Here is a 17,810-nt window from a genome sequence, read left to right on the forward strand (position 1 = left end):
CTCTCTTCCCTCTTTTCTTCTCTTCTTCCCCGACTTTCTTCTTCTCCTCTCCCAGATTTCTTCTTCTCTTCTCCCCCGAAATTTGTGTGGAGCACATATCACCTTTTTGGTTCTCTCTCTGTAGTCTTGTTCGTGGGAAACATGTTACGACTCTACTCCTTTGCTAATTTTCAAGTTTCATTTGTTTTATTTCTTTTTTTCTTTTCCATTCATCTGTTTTGGACTCTTTGGAAGATAATATTTTTTTCCTTGTTTTTAGGGCAGCACTTTTCTCAACATCCAAACATATATTTAAAAGGCAATGAAATCAGATAAAAACGCAGACAATACCCTCACAAATCTCTCGTCGATGGCCACAGCTCTCTTGGTCCTTGAGGAGAGCAACAATCGAAAGAGGGAGGGAAAGAAAATGTAGCAAGATTCTTTGTTACAGGTCACGATTTTGGGCTAAAATGAATTCCTAGAGGGAGAGAAAGAGAGCAACGAAGGATGGGGGAGAGTAGCCAGGTCACGGGATGGGGGAGGAAGGGAGGGAGAGAAAGGGGAAAGATCTAATAAAAAAAAAAAAAATTACCTATGTTCAAGTTTAGGCTGTCTGAAATGGGTTTTGTTATATATAAGTAAAGTCACGCACTAATCTGTATATTAATACTGATTCTTTCATATTTAAAATTTAAATTAGTATTATTTTCAATAAAATCTATTTTTTGACCAATCACAATAAATTAGTGTACAAATTAGTACACAAATATACTTCAACTAAATTTTTCCGGCTGAAATTGCATTCCCCATGTGGCAGCTTGTGATTTGTTGGTGTAAAATGCAATTACACACCCAACTGGCTTGAAGTTGCTCTCTTATTCTATAAGTTCTTATGAGCTTTTTTTTTTCTTTTTTTTTCTTGTTAAAACAATTTGGAGTGGTCTGAGGACTTAAAGAGGTTTAAAAATTGTAATATGAGGATTTGAGGCCTCAATTCCATGTTGCAGACAATAAAACCTGGAATTCAAATGTTGCCATTGCAGATTTCGAATTCTCTAGCATACAAATTTCTGCATTTTATACACCGTGCCACCATTGAGAGAGGAGGGCAAATCCTCCTCTTCGTGCTGGATGCACATTACTCTTTCTTTTACTATATAAAAAAACTGTATATAAATAATCGCAAGTAGTATATATTTAAACCAATTTCTTAATCCGGCATTAGTTTCGAGAAGTAAACCAAGCTGCGGATTTTTTGGCTGGTAGAGGTGAGGAAGGTTTGACATGTAGTTTTGTGGGTGAAGCATCACTGACAAGTTTTTTGAAGGGTACATTCGGCTAGATAAGTTAGGCTTACCATATTTACATCATTAAGCTTTTTGTTTCCTTGTGCTCGCCTTATTTTACTAGTTTATGAGTTATATTGCTCAGGTTTCATTAAGGTTTTGTTTGGTTGTACTAATGCAAGGAAGGTGTTCCTTCGCCTTTGGTGAGGATTTGAATAAAAAAAAATAGTATATAATTAATATTACAAATAAAGAGGTGGAAATCCCTAACAACTGGCCAATTGAGTTCCATCAAGCTAAAAGTAAAAATTAAAAAATGGACCAATAAATCGCTTTGAATGGTCTTTGAGCCCAAAGCCCAAGAGAAGGGTCATGCTCCAAATAATCACTTCTACTTTCTTGTCAATTTGCTGCTCATTATCGGTACACCTATACATCATACTTATTTTGATTTATTTTTAAATTTTTAAATCTTATTTTTTCTAAATTAATTGAGATCTTTTACTTATTATACATACACCACACATGTGCTAAGAAAAAAAATTAAAAAATTATGTGTGGTGTGAGAATGATAAAAGTTAGTTATTAGGCTAGATTTGGATGTTGAGATGAGTTGTGAATAGTAATATTTTGTGAGTCCCATTGATATGAGTTTAACAATTTTAGGTTGAGATGTGATTAATTTTTTAAGTTGAAATGTATGACGTAGATTGAGATGAGTTTATCTTTCTTATGAAAAGTGAAAAAGTAGTGGGGTCCATCAATGATTGATTTTGAGATAAGTTGAATTTAGTTCAACAAACAAAAACAACCTAAAAGTTAAAAGCTGGGTTGTTTTATAAACATATATATATCATAATCTTAGGATACCCAAACCATCAAATGTAAGAGAAATGATAGTTACATTCGTGACTGTACAAGCGCATTGCATAATCAATTTTATTAAAAAAAAAAAGTGAATAAATATGAGAGTCACGTGAAAAATATTAATTTTTTAAGAGTGAACTATACTCTTTTTCAAGACGATTGTACGGCACTTGCGCAGTCTTCGACTAGACGTAGCATTACTCCTAATGTAATATCCAAACTAAATCTAATATATAATATCATTCTTATAGGTCGAACTCTTCATCCAACTTGTTAATGCATGTATACATTTCTATTTATGTTTAATATTTGTTGGGTATAAAATATGCAAGAGTTGTATGTCCATCCTGAAAAGACACGTAAGGAGTAAATTGCAATGTACTCAAGGTGCTTGGGGAAATGGCGCAACTAGAGAGGAAAATTTTCCTTTGTATTCTTGTATTTTTTTTTCAACCTAATGTTCATTACATTTGTGTGCTATTTATATCCCAAAACTATCCAAAGAATTAGTTCAGATTTACACAAGGATTGAAAATTATATTCTAGACCTAGGACACTTGGAGCTCTTTCATTGGTTCTCTTGAAGATGCTTTCGGCAGAAGCTCTGTTATAGCCATTGTGCATGAGTTCCTTGTTTGCTTCTGGTTGTGGTCTGTGCTATCTGGTACAGCAGTGGTGGTGTGTGCCTTGCCATGCGCACTACCATGCATTGTGTCTGCAAAGTGTGTCATTGCTTCAACACATCCAAGGTTTCATGTTGTATTAAAAGTCCACGTGCATGATGATAGAAATAAAGAGAGAAAGAGACGGGGAATATGTCAATAAAGAGATACAAAATAATGAAATGACTTAAATGAGAGAGAGGATAAACTTGCAGAAAATAAAACATAAAGTAAGAGATTCGATTTGAAGGGGAAGCAAGAATATGGAGAGGAGAGGGAACGACCATGGCATGGGGATTCTAACTTCTACACGAGGAGAGCTAGGGAGTCATCTTCTAGCTTTCTTCACCTCCATTTTGGACCACTGTAACTGAGAGTATAGAAAGGAATGAAAGCTTGGATTCAAGCTATTTATAGCAGATTTTTCACTGAAGATTTATGGACGTAAGTCTTTGTATGGAACTACGGGAATCATTGTATCCCTTATTTTCTACCATCTATTTATATTTGTGTAAGTCATGAATGTCAACCAACCACCAAACACCATTCTAAAAATGGAAAGAGTCATCCTATCATACTATTATAGGGTGAAAAATGCTCTAGTAATATTCATAATAAAAGGTATAACATACGTTAGAGGGTTCCCCAGGCCTAAAGCCTAGAATCTAAGCCCAATACCATGAGGGGCCCAGGCTGACTGAACAATCCACTAGCCTAGTTAAAAGGGTTCCTGGCCTCTAGCAGAAGTCGGTTTACAGCCTTGGAAGTGCAGGAAGTCCACGCTGGCACATAGGAGGGAGAAGCACACCACCCCACAGGAACTGAATTCTAGGTAGCCTTGAGCGGACAGGTGGGAGCAGATAGCAAGGAGCCATTGATCCTCTGATAGGAGGAGAAGGAAGAGTTTGACGGTGTGCATCCCCTGGCAGAACAAGGCAGGATGCTGCATTAAATGCACCCTATAGAGATCCACACCACATTAAAAGAGTATGGCGGAAGAAATTGTAGAGGGGACACCTCCCCCTGACATAGCGTGGGCGTCTGATCCCAGAGATGAGGTATAAAAGGCAACTCTCAGGTATAAGGAACTCTCTTTAGATTCTCTGAACTCTCTATTTACTTATAATCTGCTCTAAGACTATACTGAACTCCCCAGCCACCACCAAGGCCCCTATCTTGTGGTTTTTTTTTTTTTTTTTTTTGTGTTCACAGGCCCAATATAAAAGACCTGATTTGTTAAGTGCTCGGCCCAAAGGCGTGCAAAACACAACGTTAATAGTAACGCCATCTGTGGGATCTCTATAGACTTGACGTGGCCTTTGTATGCCTATAGACTTGACGTGGCCTTTGTCAGCAAACATGGAAGCTATGTTAGTTGCGATAGAATAGCTGGTTGAAAAACTAACCACAGAGGTGGGCGTCCTTAGAAAGGAGAACGAGCCACTCAAGGAAACTGCCAATGAGCCAAGGTATGACATGGAACCAAGTAACAACGAACATGTTGGGTCCATAAATGCTGGAGAAGAAGGCAACACAGACAAGGAGAGAAGGAATATGCAGAATGAGCTGCATAACCTTAAGAGAAAATATAAGGAGATGGCCAGGAAGATGGGCACCTCATCATCGGTGGACCTACTACTTACCAGGACAAGCCTTCTATATAGTGAGGAAGTGATGGTGATGCCTTACCATCAAAGTTTCGAGTTCCACCCATGGAAATGTATGACGGGACCTAAGACCCACTTGAGCGCTTTGAAACCTTCAATGGGCACATGACCTTGCATGGTTTCTTCGGGGAGGTGGCTTGTAAAGCCTTCCCATTGACTTTGAAGCAACCGACAAGGGTGTGGTTTGGGTCCCTAGCGCCTGGTTCCCTAGACAGTTTCGGAGAGCTGGCCCGATTGTTTCTCACACAGCTTATGGTGAGCAGGAGAAGAAGGCACCTCGCGACCTACCTCTTCACCATCAAACAATGGGAAGACAAGAGCCTGAAAGCATACTTGACTAGGTTCAACAAGGAGCATATAATGATGAAAGATTAAGACCAAAAGATCACATTGGCAGTGCTTCTAGGGGGAGTATGGCCCCAGTCCCAGTTCATGGTAGAGCTAGCCAAGAGAATCCCCGCCATCCTGTGGGAGTTCATAGATTAGGCCGACAACTCCATCAACCTTGAGGATATGCTTCATGGTTTGACTGAGCCAAGGAAGAAAGAGTTGGAGTGAGCAGACAATAAGGTGAAGGCCCTGGCTAGGGGCTCAGCTCACAAGAAGGTAGAAGGGAGACCGTGTGATGGAAGGAGAGAGGAGCCTCCATCGAAGGGCTTGGAATTTTGGCTAGATCGATCGGTGCTTGCCATCCAAAAGGATGATCAATAGACTCGCTGTCTGCCGACCAAAACAAGTGTGAAGGAGGTGGTCCTAGGAGAGAAGCACCAATAGGGGTGATAGGCCAAGAAAGGCTGAAAACCCACAATGAAGAGAAACTGAGCGAAGGACTCCTGATGGTCCCCCCCAAGGAGCCTAGTAAATTTGTGATTTGTGTTTCTTATTGTTGTACAAACTTTATTAATGAAAAACATGAATTTTTTAGGATTGGAATGTATAAAACTAATATCTCCATCAACGCCTGTCTCCACCAACCCATATCTCCATTAACATATATCTCTATCAACTCGTATCTCTGTCAACACATATTTCCACCAATGGAATCTCCAAAGACAACCTACCTCCCTACGGGGCACCAATGGGATAAACCACACCTAATGTTGTTCTATCCTCCAAGCAGAGGAGTGCTAGCTAGCTCTCGGCTGCCCAACAACTTACCTTCCTCGTGAGCATCAATAGGCGAGAGCAGATTCAATTTCAAACTGCCTGGTGCTTACCTCTCCACATGGCTCCAAAGGGAGAGATGAGCCAAAGGTCAACTTATCCCTCCCGCAAGGGAGAATGGGTTAGGTCCTTCGGCCACCAGATAACTTACCCTGACATCTGTCATGACAAAGAGTGGGATTAGCACCAACCTATCCCTCACTTACCTCCCATGTGATGTCAACGGATGGGAATAGGTACAGTCACAAACTGCTCAAATAGACTACGTCGCTGTGAGGGTCAACAGGCGGGTCCCTAGCGACCCAGCCTCCCCCATGAAAGAGAGTGGGCTCGGTCTCTTGACCGCTTGAACAAATTACCTTGTCCCCATCACGACGGAGTGTGAACCGACTATTTAGTTGTCTGACATCTACCTTCCCCATGAGATACCAAAGAGATGGGTGTAATACCTAAGGCTGCTTGATCCCTCTTGCGAGATACCAAAATTCAAGATATTTCTTTCATTGAGAGTTAACATTTTTATGACATAGTCTAATAATGTTACATGGAAATATATGGGCAAGAAAACGAGAAGAGGGGAATGGTTTTGTAATACCTTAAATTGTGTATATTGGATAGTATAGTAGTAAATGGGACCCTACATTGTTTTGGAGGGGGGGGGGGGAGGAGTTAAAACCTTTTATAATAATTTCAAGAGAGTCCAATTGTAACTTTGACTAGTATTTTTAGAATATAGGTCTAAATGTGACTCAGACTTTCGTTGGATCGTTACAAATTGCATGAAAGCCAATCCCAAACTAAAGTTTGGAACTTGGGGTTGTGCCACTGATGATGGATATGGCTTGACAAGGACATTGGGGATTGATAGGAGATTGTAATATCCCAAATTATGGATAGGAAGGTGGCAATGGATCCCTGAGTGGCTCCAATTGTAATTTTGATTAGTCTTCTTTGAAACATGTGCTAAGATGTAGTTTGGGCTTTCCTTGAATTGTTAAGTTGTGCCCATTAACCATTTCCAAATTGTAATCTTGACAACATCAGATGTAAAAGGTAGTGAGAGGGACCCTCAAGTGGCTTCATTTGTAACCTTGACAGATACTTTTGGGAGTATATGCTCAAATGTAGTCAGTATGGGCTTTTCTTGAATTGTTAGGTTGTACCCATTAACCATTTCTAAATTTATTTTTCATACAAAAATAACTGTGGGTCCTGCCAAAACTACTCATTTTCACTATTCTTGATCCACTCTCAATAATTTTGATCAGTTCAATTTCATTCGCTTCTTTTAATTATTCTCCTCCTCCAAATTCTTATTCAAACTTTGAGCTCTTACTTTGTTTAGGTATAGCGGTTCGAATGCCCTCCCTAGGCTTTGGACAATAAGTCCTTAGAGCATTGGCAATGGCCTAGCCATTTGCCAATGCAAGTCTAAATTAAAAGTAAATATGAGAAAAAAACATCTGCATTGGTCTAGCTATATCTTTCAAGTTTGAGATTTATACTACAGTGTTTGTTAACTCCTCGCCAAACTTGGCGAGGTACTGTTCTGGGGCCAATGCATATTTTATTATTTTTCTTTCAGTTAACTCGTTCCCTCGTTTATTCTCTTTCTTCATCCCGAGCCCTCCCCTCCCTATTTCCTCTTTCTCTTCTTTCTTTCTCCAGAAACCATTTTCTCTTCTTCGACCAAGCAATCCGCTTCTCTCTGTCATTTTTTTCTCTTTCTTTCGGACGAAACCTCCCCATTTCCTTTTCTTTTCTTTCTTCTCCTGAAACTCTCCACTTCTTCGACCCAGGCGAACCCCACTTCTTTCCATCGCAAGAATCTTTTCTTCAACCCTCAAGGCCCCTTCTCTTCGTCGATCGTCCACATTGCTGTCGTCTTCTACCCCAAACGGTAATCTCTCTTCCTCGCTCCTCTCTCTCTCTTCTCTGTGTGTTCTCCACAAGGCTTTCCTCTCCCTCTTCTCTTTCTATTTTCTCACATTTTCTCTTCATCAAGTGATTGAATCTCCGTGTATTTTTCTTTGCAAGGAGGTTGTGCCATTTCATCCACAAATTTGCCACAACAAAATTGCTGAGCTAAATGCAAAATTTTGTACAGCTAAATTGCTGAGCTAAATGCGAAATTTTTGGTTAGTAGGGCGTTAAATTTTTGGTTTCGTTGTTCAAATGTAGAGTACTAAATAATTTAGGCATATTGCAATTTTTCTTTTTTTGACTGAAGTTCTATTTCAATTTCATTAGGATTCTGTGATTTTGAGACAATGAAAACCTTGCTTTTTTCCTGTGATGATTGCAAGATGTCCCGTGGGTTCTGTTTGTTCTGGTCTTGCATGAAGCTTGTTTTCTTTACACTACTTACCTTTTCCCATTTAGTTATATCTACCGTGGGATTGGAACTTATGAGATGGGGTTTGTTAAGAAGATGGTTAGATATCCTCTTTAAGGCTACTGCCTCTGACAAAATTGTTGATTTGGAAGGTTTTAAATCGACTGGGTACTTGTGGCTTTATTCTGAAATGATCTCTATCTTTCTGTTGTTTGAAGCATGGTCAACCAAATGTCTTATCTTTCAACCCATATTGTGTCGCAAATTATTTATTGTTGGAATGATCTGTTCTAGTATGGATGCAGAACTTGGTTTTTTTGTGCAACTCATTTGTTGATTGCCCTGATGTGGGATCCTATGGGAATGGCTACATTCTTAGTTTTCATAGAAAAATTTAAGTTACTAGTTTATAATGAAAAATAGGGTGTTAGAAGCATGGGAGGCATATATGTGATTGAAAAATCTCAAACCTACCCTTCCCCAGTGGTAACTTTCTTATCTCTCTCTCTCTGACTTCCATTCCCCTCCCTCCTACAAATCTCCATGCCATTATGATGTTCTTTTTTACTTAAAGTAAGTAGAGATGTGGTGCCCCTCCATTTATGTTCTATTAAATATAGTTGTTTCCTAACAGTTGCACATTAATCTCGATTTAGATAATTAATCTATATCACTGTAGAATCATTGCTTTGATGAAGAATGCAAAGACAAAGTAATAACTAATCTCCCTGTTTTTCATTCTCCCATAGAGTGGTACAAGATCAATCCAGTGACATTCTACATTCTACATTTTTAGTACAAACTTGCTATTTCAATGGTTTGTTTATCAAATCACATAAAGATAAAAGTGAAGCAAATTTAGTACAATGCTAATGCAACTACTTGGTCCATCTTTGTTGGGTTTTATTTTATTTTACATGTTGTTAATCCATCTACTTTTAAGCCAGCAGTTGATATTGGCTTGTTCTTTACGACTTTTATCATTCATTTGCTTTTTCCTTCTATGTTTGGGCATGCTGAGCTAAATGCATTGTTTTGAACCTGCTATAGAACTTGCTTCTATGTTTGGTACTGAACTTGCTGAAATTATTTGGGTACATCTACTGTAGTGTAAAACTACTACTAAAATGTACTGAAGTATACTGCTATTGAAATGTACTGATTTTCATTTGCATATTTATTGTCCATGAAAGAGTTCCTTATATAAAATTATGAAAAGACCCAGACCAAGCCTACCAACTCAAATTGTAAAAGAAGATGTTGGATTCATTTAGATCAACAATGTCAATCAAATGGCATTTGGGTTTTGATTCTACGCCATATTGATAATATCATTTATATTTTATTGTAGTTTTTTTGTTTATTAAAGTTTCATTGTTGCATTACTCTCTATATTTTGTGCAATGACACCACTAACTGTGACACCCCCAAATTCCGTTTGGGATCGGACGAACATTTGAAAGGTCGAGACATGCAATACAAGGTTACCTGCCCCCGTTCATGACATATAAGATGCAATGTTCCTAACATGCATTTAACATTATGCAATATTCGCAGCGGATAAATTTTTTTCTTTAGCAATACTATGCACCAAATTAAAAATATCTCAAATGCTTAAAACATACTTCATATATAAAGACCCACTGAACAACTAAGATCACAATACTAGTCCAAAATGCTTATGATCCAAAAAGTACTGGAAATGCAACTCCATCGTACAAATGGTAATTTACGTTAACTATTATGTTAACATTGACGTCGCATCGTCGCTCAGTCAACTGTATCTAATTGGTCAGCTCTTGATTCTCCTTCAGGTCCTGTAACAAGATCTACCATTCGGGAGGAATGGTAGTTGGGACTACCACAGTGAGATTTGATTACAAAATCTCAGTAAGTTAACAAAAACTTCCATACAAGCTAATGATGCATGGATGACAGTAAAAACATGAATGCATAATCCAATTCATAAGTAATTAAAGTATAACTTGATGTACAACATAGCATAACTGACATTACTTAAATTGAAATGTGAACTGAACTTGACTTGACATGAACTTGATCTGAAACTTGACTTTTACTGCTTAAATACATACTCCACAGTTGTTGTGGCCCCATGTATTTTACGTGTCACAATACAGTTAAATACATACTCCACAGTTATTGTGGCCTCATGTATTCTACGTGTCACAATTGCTGTGTCTCACGTATTGTATGCGTCATAATTGCTGTGACCCCATACTTCATGTGCCACAATTGTTGTGGACCCCACGAAACTGAATGTAACTCAAGATGAAACGTGACTAGAATACGAAAGGACAGAAGCCCTGACGTAACATAACGTGACTTGAACATAACTTGAAAGACATGACCAACTTGAGATAAGGTTTTATCGTAACATGACTTAAACATATAGCACACAATATTTCATAACATGATATCACATGTAACGGAAACATAATTAACCTGACATACTTGCAACAGTGAACATGACATGATATACATGTAATAGATGACATATTTAACATTATGTACTTACAATATATGACAAAATATCTTGTGTAACAGATGAAACTCATGACAGAAAAAATTCTGTGTAACAGACAAATATGTGATAACTTAACATGACATGGTATATATGATAACACACATACATACATTGTAGTTCCTTTACTTAGCACACATACACAGTAGACTGCTAGTAAGTTAAAAACTAACTTACCTTGATTTCCGCGTTTCTTATATAACTTCAAACGCGATCACAAGGAACTATAATTAGTGATTCTAAAAGTTATAACTAAATCACTAATAATTTGAAACATAGAAAATACTAGCTTAAAGAGTAAAATTTCCATTTTACCCTCTACATGTAGGAAAATGATCGTTTTACTCATAACTTAAGGATTTTGCATGCTAAATCCAAAAGTTACCAAAATTTACATGTCTCATGTAAATTTTATCCTAAACTCAAATATCAATTTAGAAAAATTTAAAACTAATCACAATTATTAAAACTCCATAGGGCCAAAATTCTCATATGCTATTTCCATTAATTTTTGTTTCTAACTTGTTTTGATTAACCTTTTAATCTATGACTTATAAAGATATGATCTTCAAACGATCACATAATTTAAAAAGATGTCCTAAAACATATATATGCTTATAATTCAAGATCACATGGTTAAAAATTAACCAAAATATAAATTTAGCCAAGAACATCCATACTTTGGCCTATCCGAATATTTCTTTGCATAAAATTTCATATCTTTGAAACTAATATCAAATATTTTTAAAATAATATTATAACATGTATATAAGAGGATTAAGATCCTTCAATAAAATTATCAAAGCCATTGGAATAGGTTTAAACCACCAAAGATTTAAACTTTCTCAAAACAGAAACTGTTTTTCCTCTTCCAGTTTCTAAGTTTCTAGATTTAAGAAAATCTTTCATCAAAACCTTTAATCATGCAACAATCCTCAACCAATAATCATATACACATGTTAACAATCCTCCATAAAAATTTCGGACTAATATCTATCCATTAGCTTGGTCAAAAACTCCAAATTATAACATATTCTCCAATTTATCTCCCAGAATGACCTTTTTAGAGTTTAAATAATATTTAACTGACCAAATGATCTTCAAATGGAATAAATAAGATATCCTCGTAAACTAGACTAAAAAAAGAACAACTTGTATGAAAGAGACTTTATAATAAAATACTTACAAAAACTTCAAAATGGGTATGCAAAAGAATACTTGAAAGTTGTCCTAGAGAGTTTGGTGTTCTTTCAATGAAATGTGTAAAGGAAGATAATTTCGTGGGGAGTGGCTGAAGGTATTTATGGACAAAATATAGAAGAAGATGAGGCTGGAGTGAGAGTTGAGTGTAGGTCTCTCTTACCCAATAATATTTACGAAAATCAGATTAAACTATTTTCTAAAGATTGAGAGTAGACTTGGAAGAGTGGGGTGACTAAGATCTTTCCATGTGTCCAATTAAAACTTTTATAACTATCTCCAAGAATTAAAAACATATTTCTGATACCATAGTGAGTAATAACATTAACTATGTAGTTAGACTAAAACCTATACGATTAATAGATTCGTGAAAACTTATGAGAACTTCACAAGATTCCTAAAGCCAATAGAAATTTTATCATTAAATTTCTATCGGGCTGTTACACTAACTCTCTATATTTTGTTCATCTTCATGGTTCCATGAGTTGTCTTTCCCAGTTTTTGATGATAGTGCCAATGCCCACCTTGCAATTCTTCTTGTCAAATGGCTACATAACAATTAATTTTGTAGTGGTCAATAGGGGGTGCTTTCCACTAATCCATTGAACTGGACATTTCATGTGAGGAGCTTGATTGTGTGTGAGTGTTATGCAGTAGGTTGAGATCCTGAAGTTTCTGGTGAATCTGTTTCCATAGGACTGTTTTGGCAATTTATGAACTGGAGGTCATCTTTTGTAATTGAAGCTGAATTGTGTTGGTAATTTGTGGGTTGTTTTGGGATAATTTGCAGATTGTTTTTGTTATTTTTGAACTGTACATTTTATTTTCTGCTATTGGTGGTCTTCGACTGGTGCAGTGCAAGGTTTGTTCATCTTTGTGTTTGTGAAAATACACCAGCGAATCACTTATTTTAATAAGAACAGTGATGTAAATGACATATGGTGTTACCTGGGTCATGACTTTATTAATTATTTTTTGTTATTTTTATTGTTCTTGCAATTTTTACTTAGCTTAAGTATAAAAAAAAAAAATCAAATATTATTAAAATAAATAATATTATATTATTATTTAGAGTTTAAAATAACTAGTCTAATATGAACTAATTTAGCTAGAAGTCTATATTATAACTAAAAGATCATATTTAAGTTCCATTTGATAATAATTAAACCATTATCAATGCTCTTACTTTCGTTACTTCTTTATCTCTTTCGCTCGGAAATACTTCTTTGTCTTTATTTTAAAGAAGCCTAATGTCATACATTTTGTCAAACCCAGCCTGAAGCCCAACTTTAGGTCACAAAGCCCATTCCATGTATCTAAGAAATCCATCTCCTTTGTATCTATAGATAGATACTATATTACTAATTTATTTTTTTCTCCCTTTCATCTCATAATTTTTAATAGTAATTTAATATGTAACATTTTATTTAATAAAATAAAAAAGGATAAATGTATGGTATATAGTATTATTTTATTATTCTTATATTAGAGTTTAAAAAAATTAAATTATTTATTTTATTTTATATAAAAATTTATAAAAATTGTGATGGTAGATAATAAATATCACGCTAAAATCATTGCGAAAACAAACGAGTAAAAGTTTCCCTCATTTTTTTTTCCCTCTTTTCTCTTCCTCTCCCTCGCTCTGCACACCCAAAACTCGCGCCGCCGTCTCTCCGGTTGGGTAGATCTCTCTCCCCCTTCTCTCCCCGTCGGCTTCTCACCCTCTCTCTCCCCGTCACCGTTTGCCCCTTTGTCTTCCTTTGCTTTGCCGCGCCGTGCACGACCACCGCAACCCCCCATCACCGGTAAGCTACAGTGCCTCTTAATCTCTCTCCCTCCTCTCTCTATTATTATTATTTTTTCTCTCTGTATTTTGTCCGCCGCCACGCCATCCCAGCCTTGGCTGCGCCGCCTCTCGCCGGTAAGTTCGTATGTCTCTCCTCTGTTTTTCTCTCTCTCCATCTTATGATTTTTCTCTCAGCCGATCTCTCTCTTTCTCTTGCGCTGAAGACCCAAGCACGGCTGTCGCACGTTGACCTACACCACCAAGCCGAGTGGCCACCGTTTCAACCCTTCGGTTCCTCCACCAAAGCCCACGCCCAAATCCGTCTAGGTAGCTGTAAGAATTGTTAAATAAGAACCCAAGTACTCGACCTTTGCACAAGGTCCTAATCTTCGCAGTCTTTTTTATTTATTTATTTTTATATATATAAATTTTCAGAGGGTTTTTAAGATCCAAATTTTTTCTTAAAAATATTTGTTTGGATGAAATACAGTATTTCTTGTTATAAAACCAGCAGCACTTGTCGAATGATTCCCGGTTCAAAGAAGTCGTGTTCTCAGAAGGCGTAGAACAGAAGGCGGCGCATAACAGTGCAAAACCACACGTCCTGAAAGCCTTTGATTGTGAATGTCCGCTTCAACTTCGTCCTCTCGGGGAACATCCCAGGAAATGGTGAGCCTTCCATAAACTCATCCCCTCATGTTTTTTTCTCTTGTTTTGTTTTGTTATGTTTTTTTTTTTTTAATTTATTTATTTAAATTATTTGCTGACTTCTTATGTTCTTCGCGTGAAGGAGATGCTTTACAGAGATTTTCTAGGGTTTTATTTTCTTGATTGAGATGATTCCTAGTCTAGGGGCTTTTGCTCAAACAGAGTGGAATTGCATTATCCATTATGTTTTCCGTGTTTCTAACTTAATCCCATTTTCCGTTTTGATTCAATCAAACTTGTCTTCTCTTTTTTTTCCCCCTCAACTTTTTAATTTGGTCGAGAAATTTTTATAGGTTTTTCTTTTTGACTTGTATTTTTGGTTGGGAAATTGACTTGACCATCAGGTGTAATTATTTTAAATTTGAGAAAAGGCATTAGACTCTCTTTTATTGGCTTCCTTTTTATGTAACTTTTAAGTTTGTGATATTAATGTGCTTATTGATATAGAAGGGATTGGCTCTTTCAAGGGGTCATAAAGTTCAAGATGTTTATCTTTCATTGAGAGTTAACATTATTTTGACATAATCAAATAATGTTACATGGAAGAACTTACATTATTCGACTGTCATAAAAATGTTAACTCTCAATGACAAGTAACAAGTTTTGAGTTTTTGTAAATATCATTATATAGTTTCTATATACATATATATAAATTGACTATACTTGTTACTTGTTAGGGTTCAAGCAAGATGTATAGTATTAGGAACATAATTTCATTTTATATTTGAAGTACTTACATATTCTCATTGTAAAGTGAAAGATAATACTAATAAAAATAAATTAATAAGAAGTTATTTGAGATTGAATGAGTCGAGCCGACTTCTATACAAGTTTTGTCATTTAATAATTGATCACAATTTTGTTTTGTATTCACAAATGACTTATTTATTAAACAAGTTGAGCCGAGCTCGAGTTTGAACAAGCTGATCTTGAGTGGCTTATCGAAGTCTTGTTTATATACAACCCTAAATATTGTCCATCGCTCATTTTGCTCATCCATCACGATTTAGATTCATGATTAATTTGAACTAACAGTACAACATGATGCTTAAATGTTAAATCTGCATCAGGTTGCACCATTGCTAGCAGGACTTGCTATTGCAGCCACTGCTTATGCTGGTAGGTATAGCATTCAAGCTTGGCAGGCATTCAAGGCAAGACCATCAGTACCTAGAATGCGCAAATTTTATGATGGTGGTTTCCAGACTACTATGACTAGGAGGGAAGCTGCTCTAATACTTGGAATCAGGTATATTGGACCTATTTTATGGCAGTTTATGATTTTTGTCATTCTAGTTGCTTGATGTCTTTTGTTGAATTGAGTATTTTAACTGAATACTTGTGTTTGTTGATTTGAATTACAGATGATGTCCACTTTGCTCTTTAGATTTTCATTTATCCTTTTTACTGCATTTCAATAATATAGTGAGCAACAAAAGGTCCCTCCTTGGTGTGAGAAACTCCTTGATCTTCAATCTGGAATGTGTGCTTGTTTAGGATGGTAACTCGGGATAAGCATGGTTTGGGCTTAGTGGTGGTAGTTTTCATTCCTGTCTCTAGTAGATGTGCGTACAAGCCAATTTGAGCTGTACATTTGGCCATCTAATCCAGAGTTTAGTAATGGAAAATGGTTTTCAGGCTCAGATCAAGCTCAAGCAATGTTTGGATTGAAATTTGTTGTCTGTCTGACTCTTGAGCTTGTCTCTTCCCAATTGATTACTCCTTCAAATCAAAGTGGGAGAAGAGGAGAAACGAGTTTCAATTGAAATTTCTTGTCTGTCTGACTCTTGAGCTTGTCTCTTCCCAATTGATTACTCCTTCAAATCAAAGTGGGAGAAGAGGAGAAACGAGTTTCATAGATGGTAGCCTTTCTTACGCACCATTATTACCTCAGGTCCTCAATTCTCAATCCATTTGTGGACTCATGGGAATTTTTTTTCCCAGAGACAAAGTGCATGCTCAAAAAAGTATTGAGAAAAGTGATTAGAATATTAACTGATAACTAGAACGAGATTATCAGACCTTCCTCTGAACTCACATGGAATTTCCTTTTAGTGATTTGAGGTAGTTTGATTCTGAAATGGAGGTTTTCAGGTTGATTTAGTCTTTCTAGCAAGTAGTGTTATAATACAAAATAATACAAGGAGAAGAAGCAGCAGCATATTCCTGACCCTGGCTTTTACCCCTAATCACCCAACCCCACTTTGGCCTTGCCAGCTGTCACACTGGTAATTATTTGGCAAGTTCAGTTCTCAGACCACTTTGATGGATGTTGATTCAGTTTTGAATATTAATTTGATGACTTGATAAGCTGGTGGGTTTTGTGACATAGACCTGACTTTAAAGAATCAAATTACGTTTTGAAGGTGCCATGTGTTTTTCGGCCCTCCTCCATATTGAAAAATTGCAACCATTGGTTTTAATAAATTTATAGATTATAGAATATCCGTTTATGCAATGTTGTGGTTCTTTCCGTTTCCCATAGGTGTTTCATATGCTTCTTATTATTATTCCTCATTATCTGATTGTTTTGCAGGGAAAGAACTCCAGTGGATAAGGTTAAGGAAGCACATAGGAGGGTGATGGTCGCCAATCACCCTGATGCCGGGGGTAGTCATTACCTCGCATCTAAAATTAATGAAGCAAAAGATCTGATGCTGGGAAAGACCAAGGGTGGCAGCTCTGCATTCTGATGGGGCTAATACTTTCCATACATGTAAGGCATTTCTGCAAAAAGTTTTAGTGAGTTTAAGAGCATACACGCTCCCATTACTGTCACATCAAATTTTTTTTCAGCCAGTTGATTCTTTATAACCTCTAGTTGGACAGATTTTGAAAAAGAAACGTGATACCATTTGTCACGAGACTTGTGAATCTTGTGACCATGACAGAACTCGATTGGAATTCTGCATGGATGTCAATGAGAGTAAGATGGAAGATTATAATTGGGGTAATAATTATTTAGTCCTCATCTGGTTGTGGATCATGGTGTTGGGACTGCCGTTCGCTTTGGCTAATTCTCTCTCATATTTTTATACTCAGTGTAAACACTAATAGCTCATTATTTGTGAGAATTGGTGGTTGTGATCACGTTGATCAAATGTATGCCAATTTTGTAGAAATGAAGCCTTTTTGGTCTGGGATTGACACATTGATTTACCACACCAAAATGCCAAATATACACTTCCTGTGGTGCCGGTCGCAGTAAATAATTCAGGGATCCTTCCCTATAGATTTGGGCTAGGCTGCTAGACTTTCAAATTCAGAAAAGATTCTCTAATGAAAGTAAACTTACAAATTGACTCAAGGATACGGGAGGTTTACTTTATAGAAAGAAATGACAATTTGATACATTAAATCAAATTGCGTTAATTTGTAAGTTTATTTTTATTAAATTTATATGTAAACAAAATATTTTTCAGATTATGTATGTGACATAGAATTTTTATGATTGATGTAATAGGTATATCTATACTATAATGGTGTTGCACGTGTATTTTACTAGTATGATGCTCTAATCTATCTCGTCAATTTATAAACTTTATTTGTTAGAAACGAAACATCTCTCTTAATCATACATGACTCCTGCTTCCGATCTGAATGTGCGA

The 17,810-nt window shown here is 36.5% G+C and overlaps 1 protein-coding gene across 16 annotated transcripts; it reads left to right on the forward strand.

The window, feature by feature from the left end:
• The first annotated feature begins 13,272 nt into the window (after positions 1-13,272).
• LOC122279123 (mitochondrial import inner membrane translocase subunit TIM14-2-like) lies at positions 13,273-17,328 on the forward strand. Of its 16 annotated transcripts, XM_043089470.1 has the most exons (6): positions 13,273-13,629; positions 13,719-13,873; positions 13,985-14,163; positions 15,273-15,451; positions 16,739-16,918; positions 17,024-17,328. In XM_043089470.1, the coding sequence occupies exons 3-5, from the start codon at positions 14,119-14,121 to the stop codon at positions 16,893-16,895; spliced, it is 381 nt and encodes a 126-aa protein (XP_042945404.1). In that variant the 5' UTR covers positions 13,273-13,629; positions 13,719-13,873; positions 13,985-14,118; the 3' UTR covers positions 16,896-16,918; positions 17,024-17,328. The 16 variants fall into 16 exon arrangements, with proteins under 16 accessions (XP_042945404.1, XP_042945400.1, XP_042945403.1 ...); XM_043089466.1 differs by having other exon boundaries at positions 13,274-13,629; positions 16,739-17,328; XM_043089469.1 differs by having other exon boundaries at positions 13,274-13,629; positions 14,006-14,163; positions 16,739-17,328.
• Positions 17,329-17,810: the final 482 nt, after the last annotated feature.

This window comes from Carya illinoinensis, chromosome 10 (genome assembly GCF_018687715.1).
Source record: "Carya illinoinensis cultivar Pawnee chromosome 10, C.illinoinensisPawnee_v1, whole genome shotgun sequence".
NCBI lineage: Eukaryota > Viridiplantae > Streptophyta > Magnoliopsida > Fagales > Juglandaceae > Carya > Carya illinoinensis.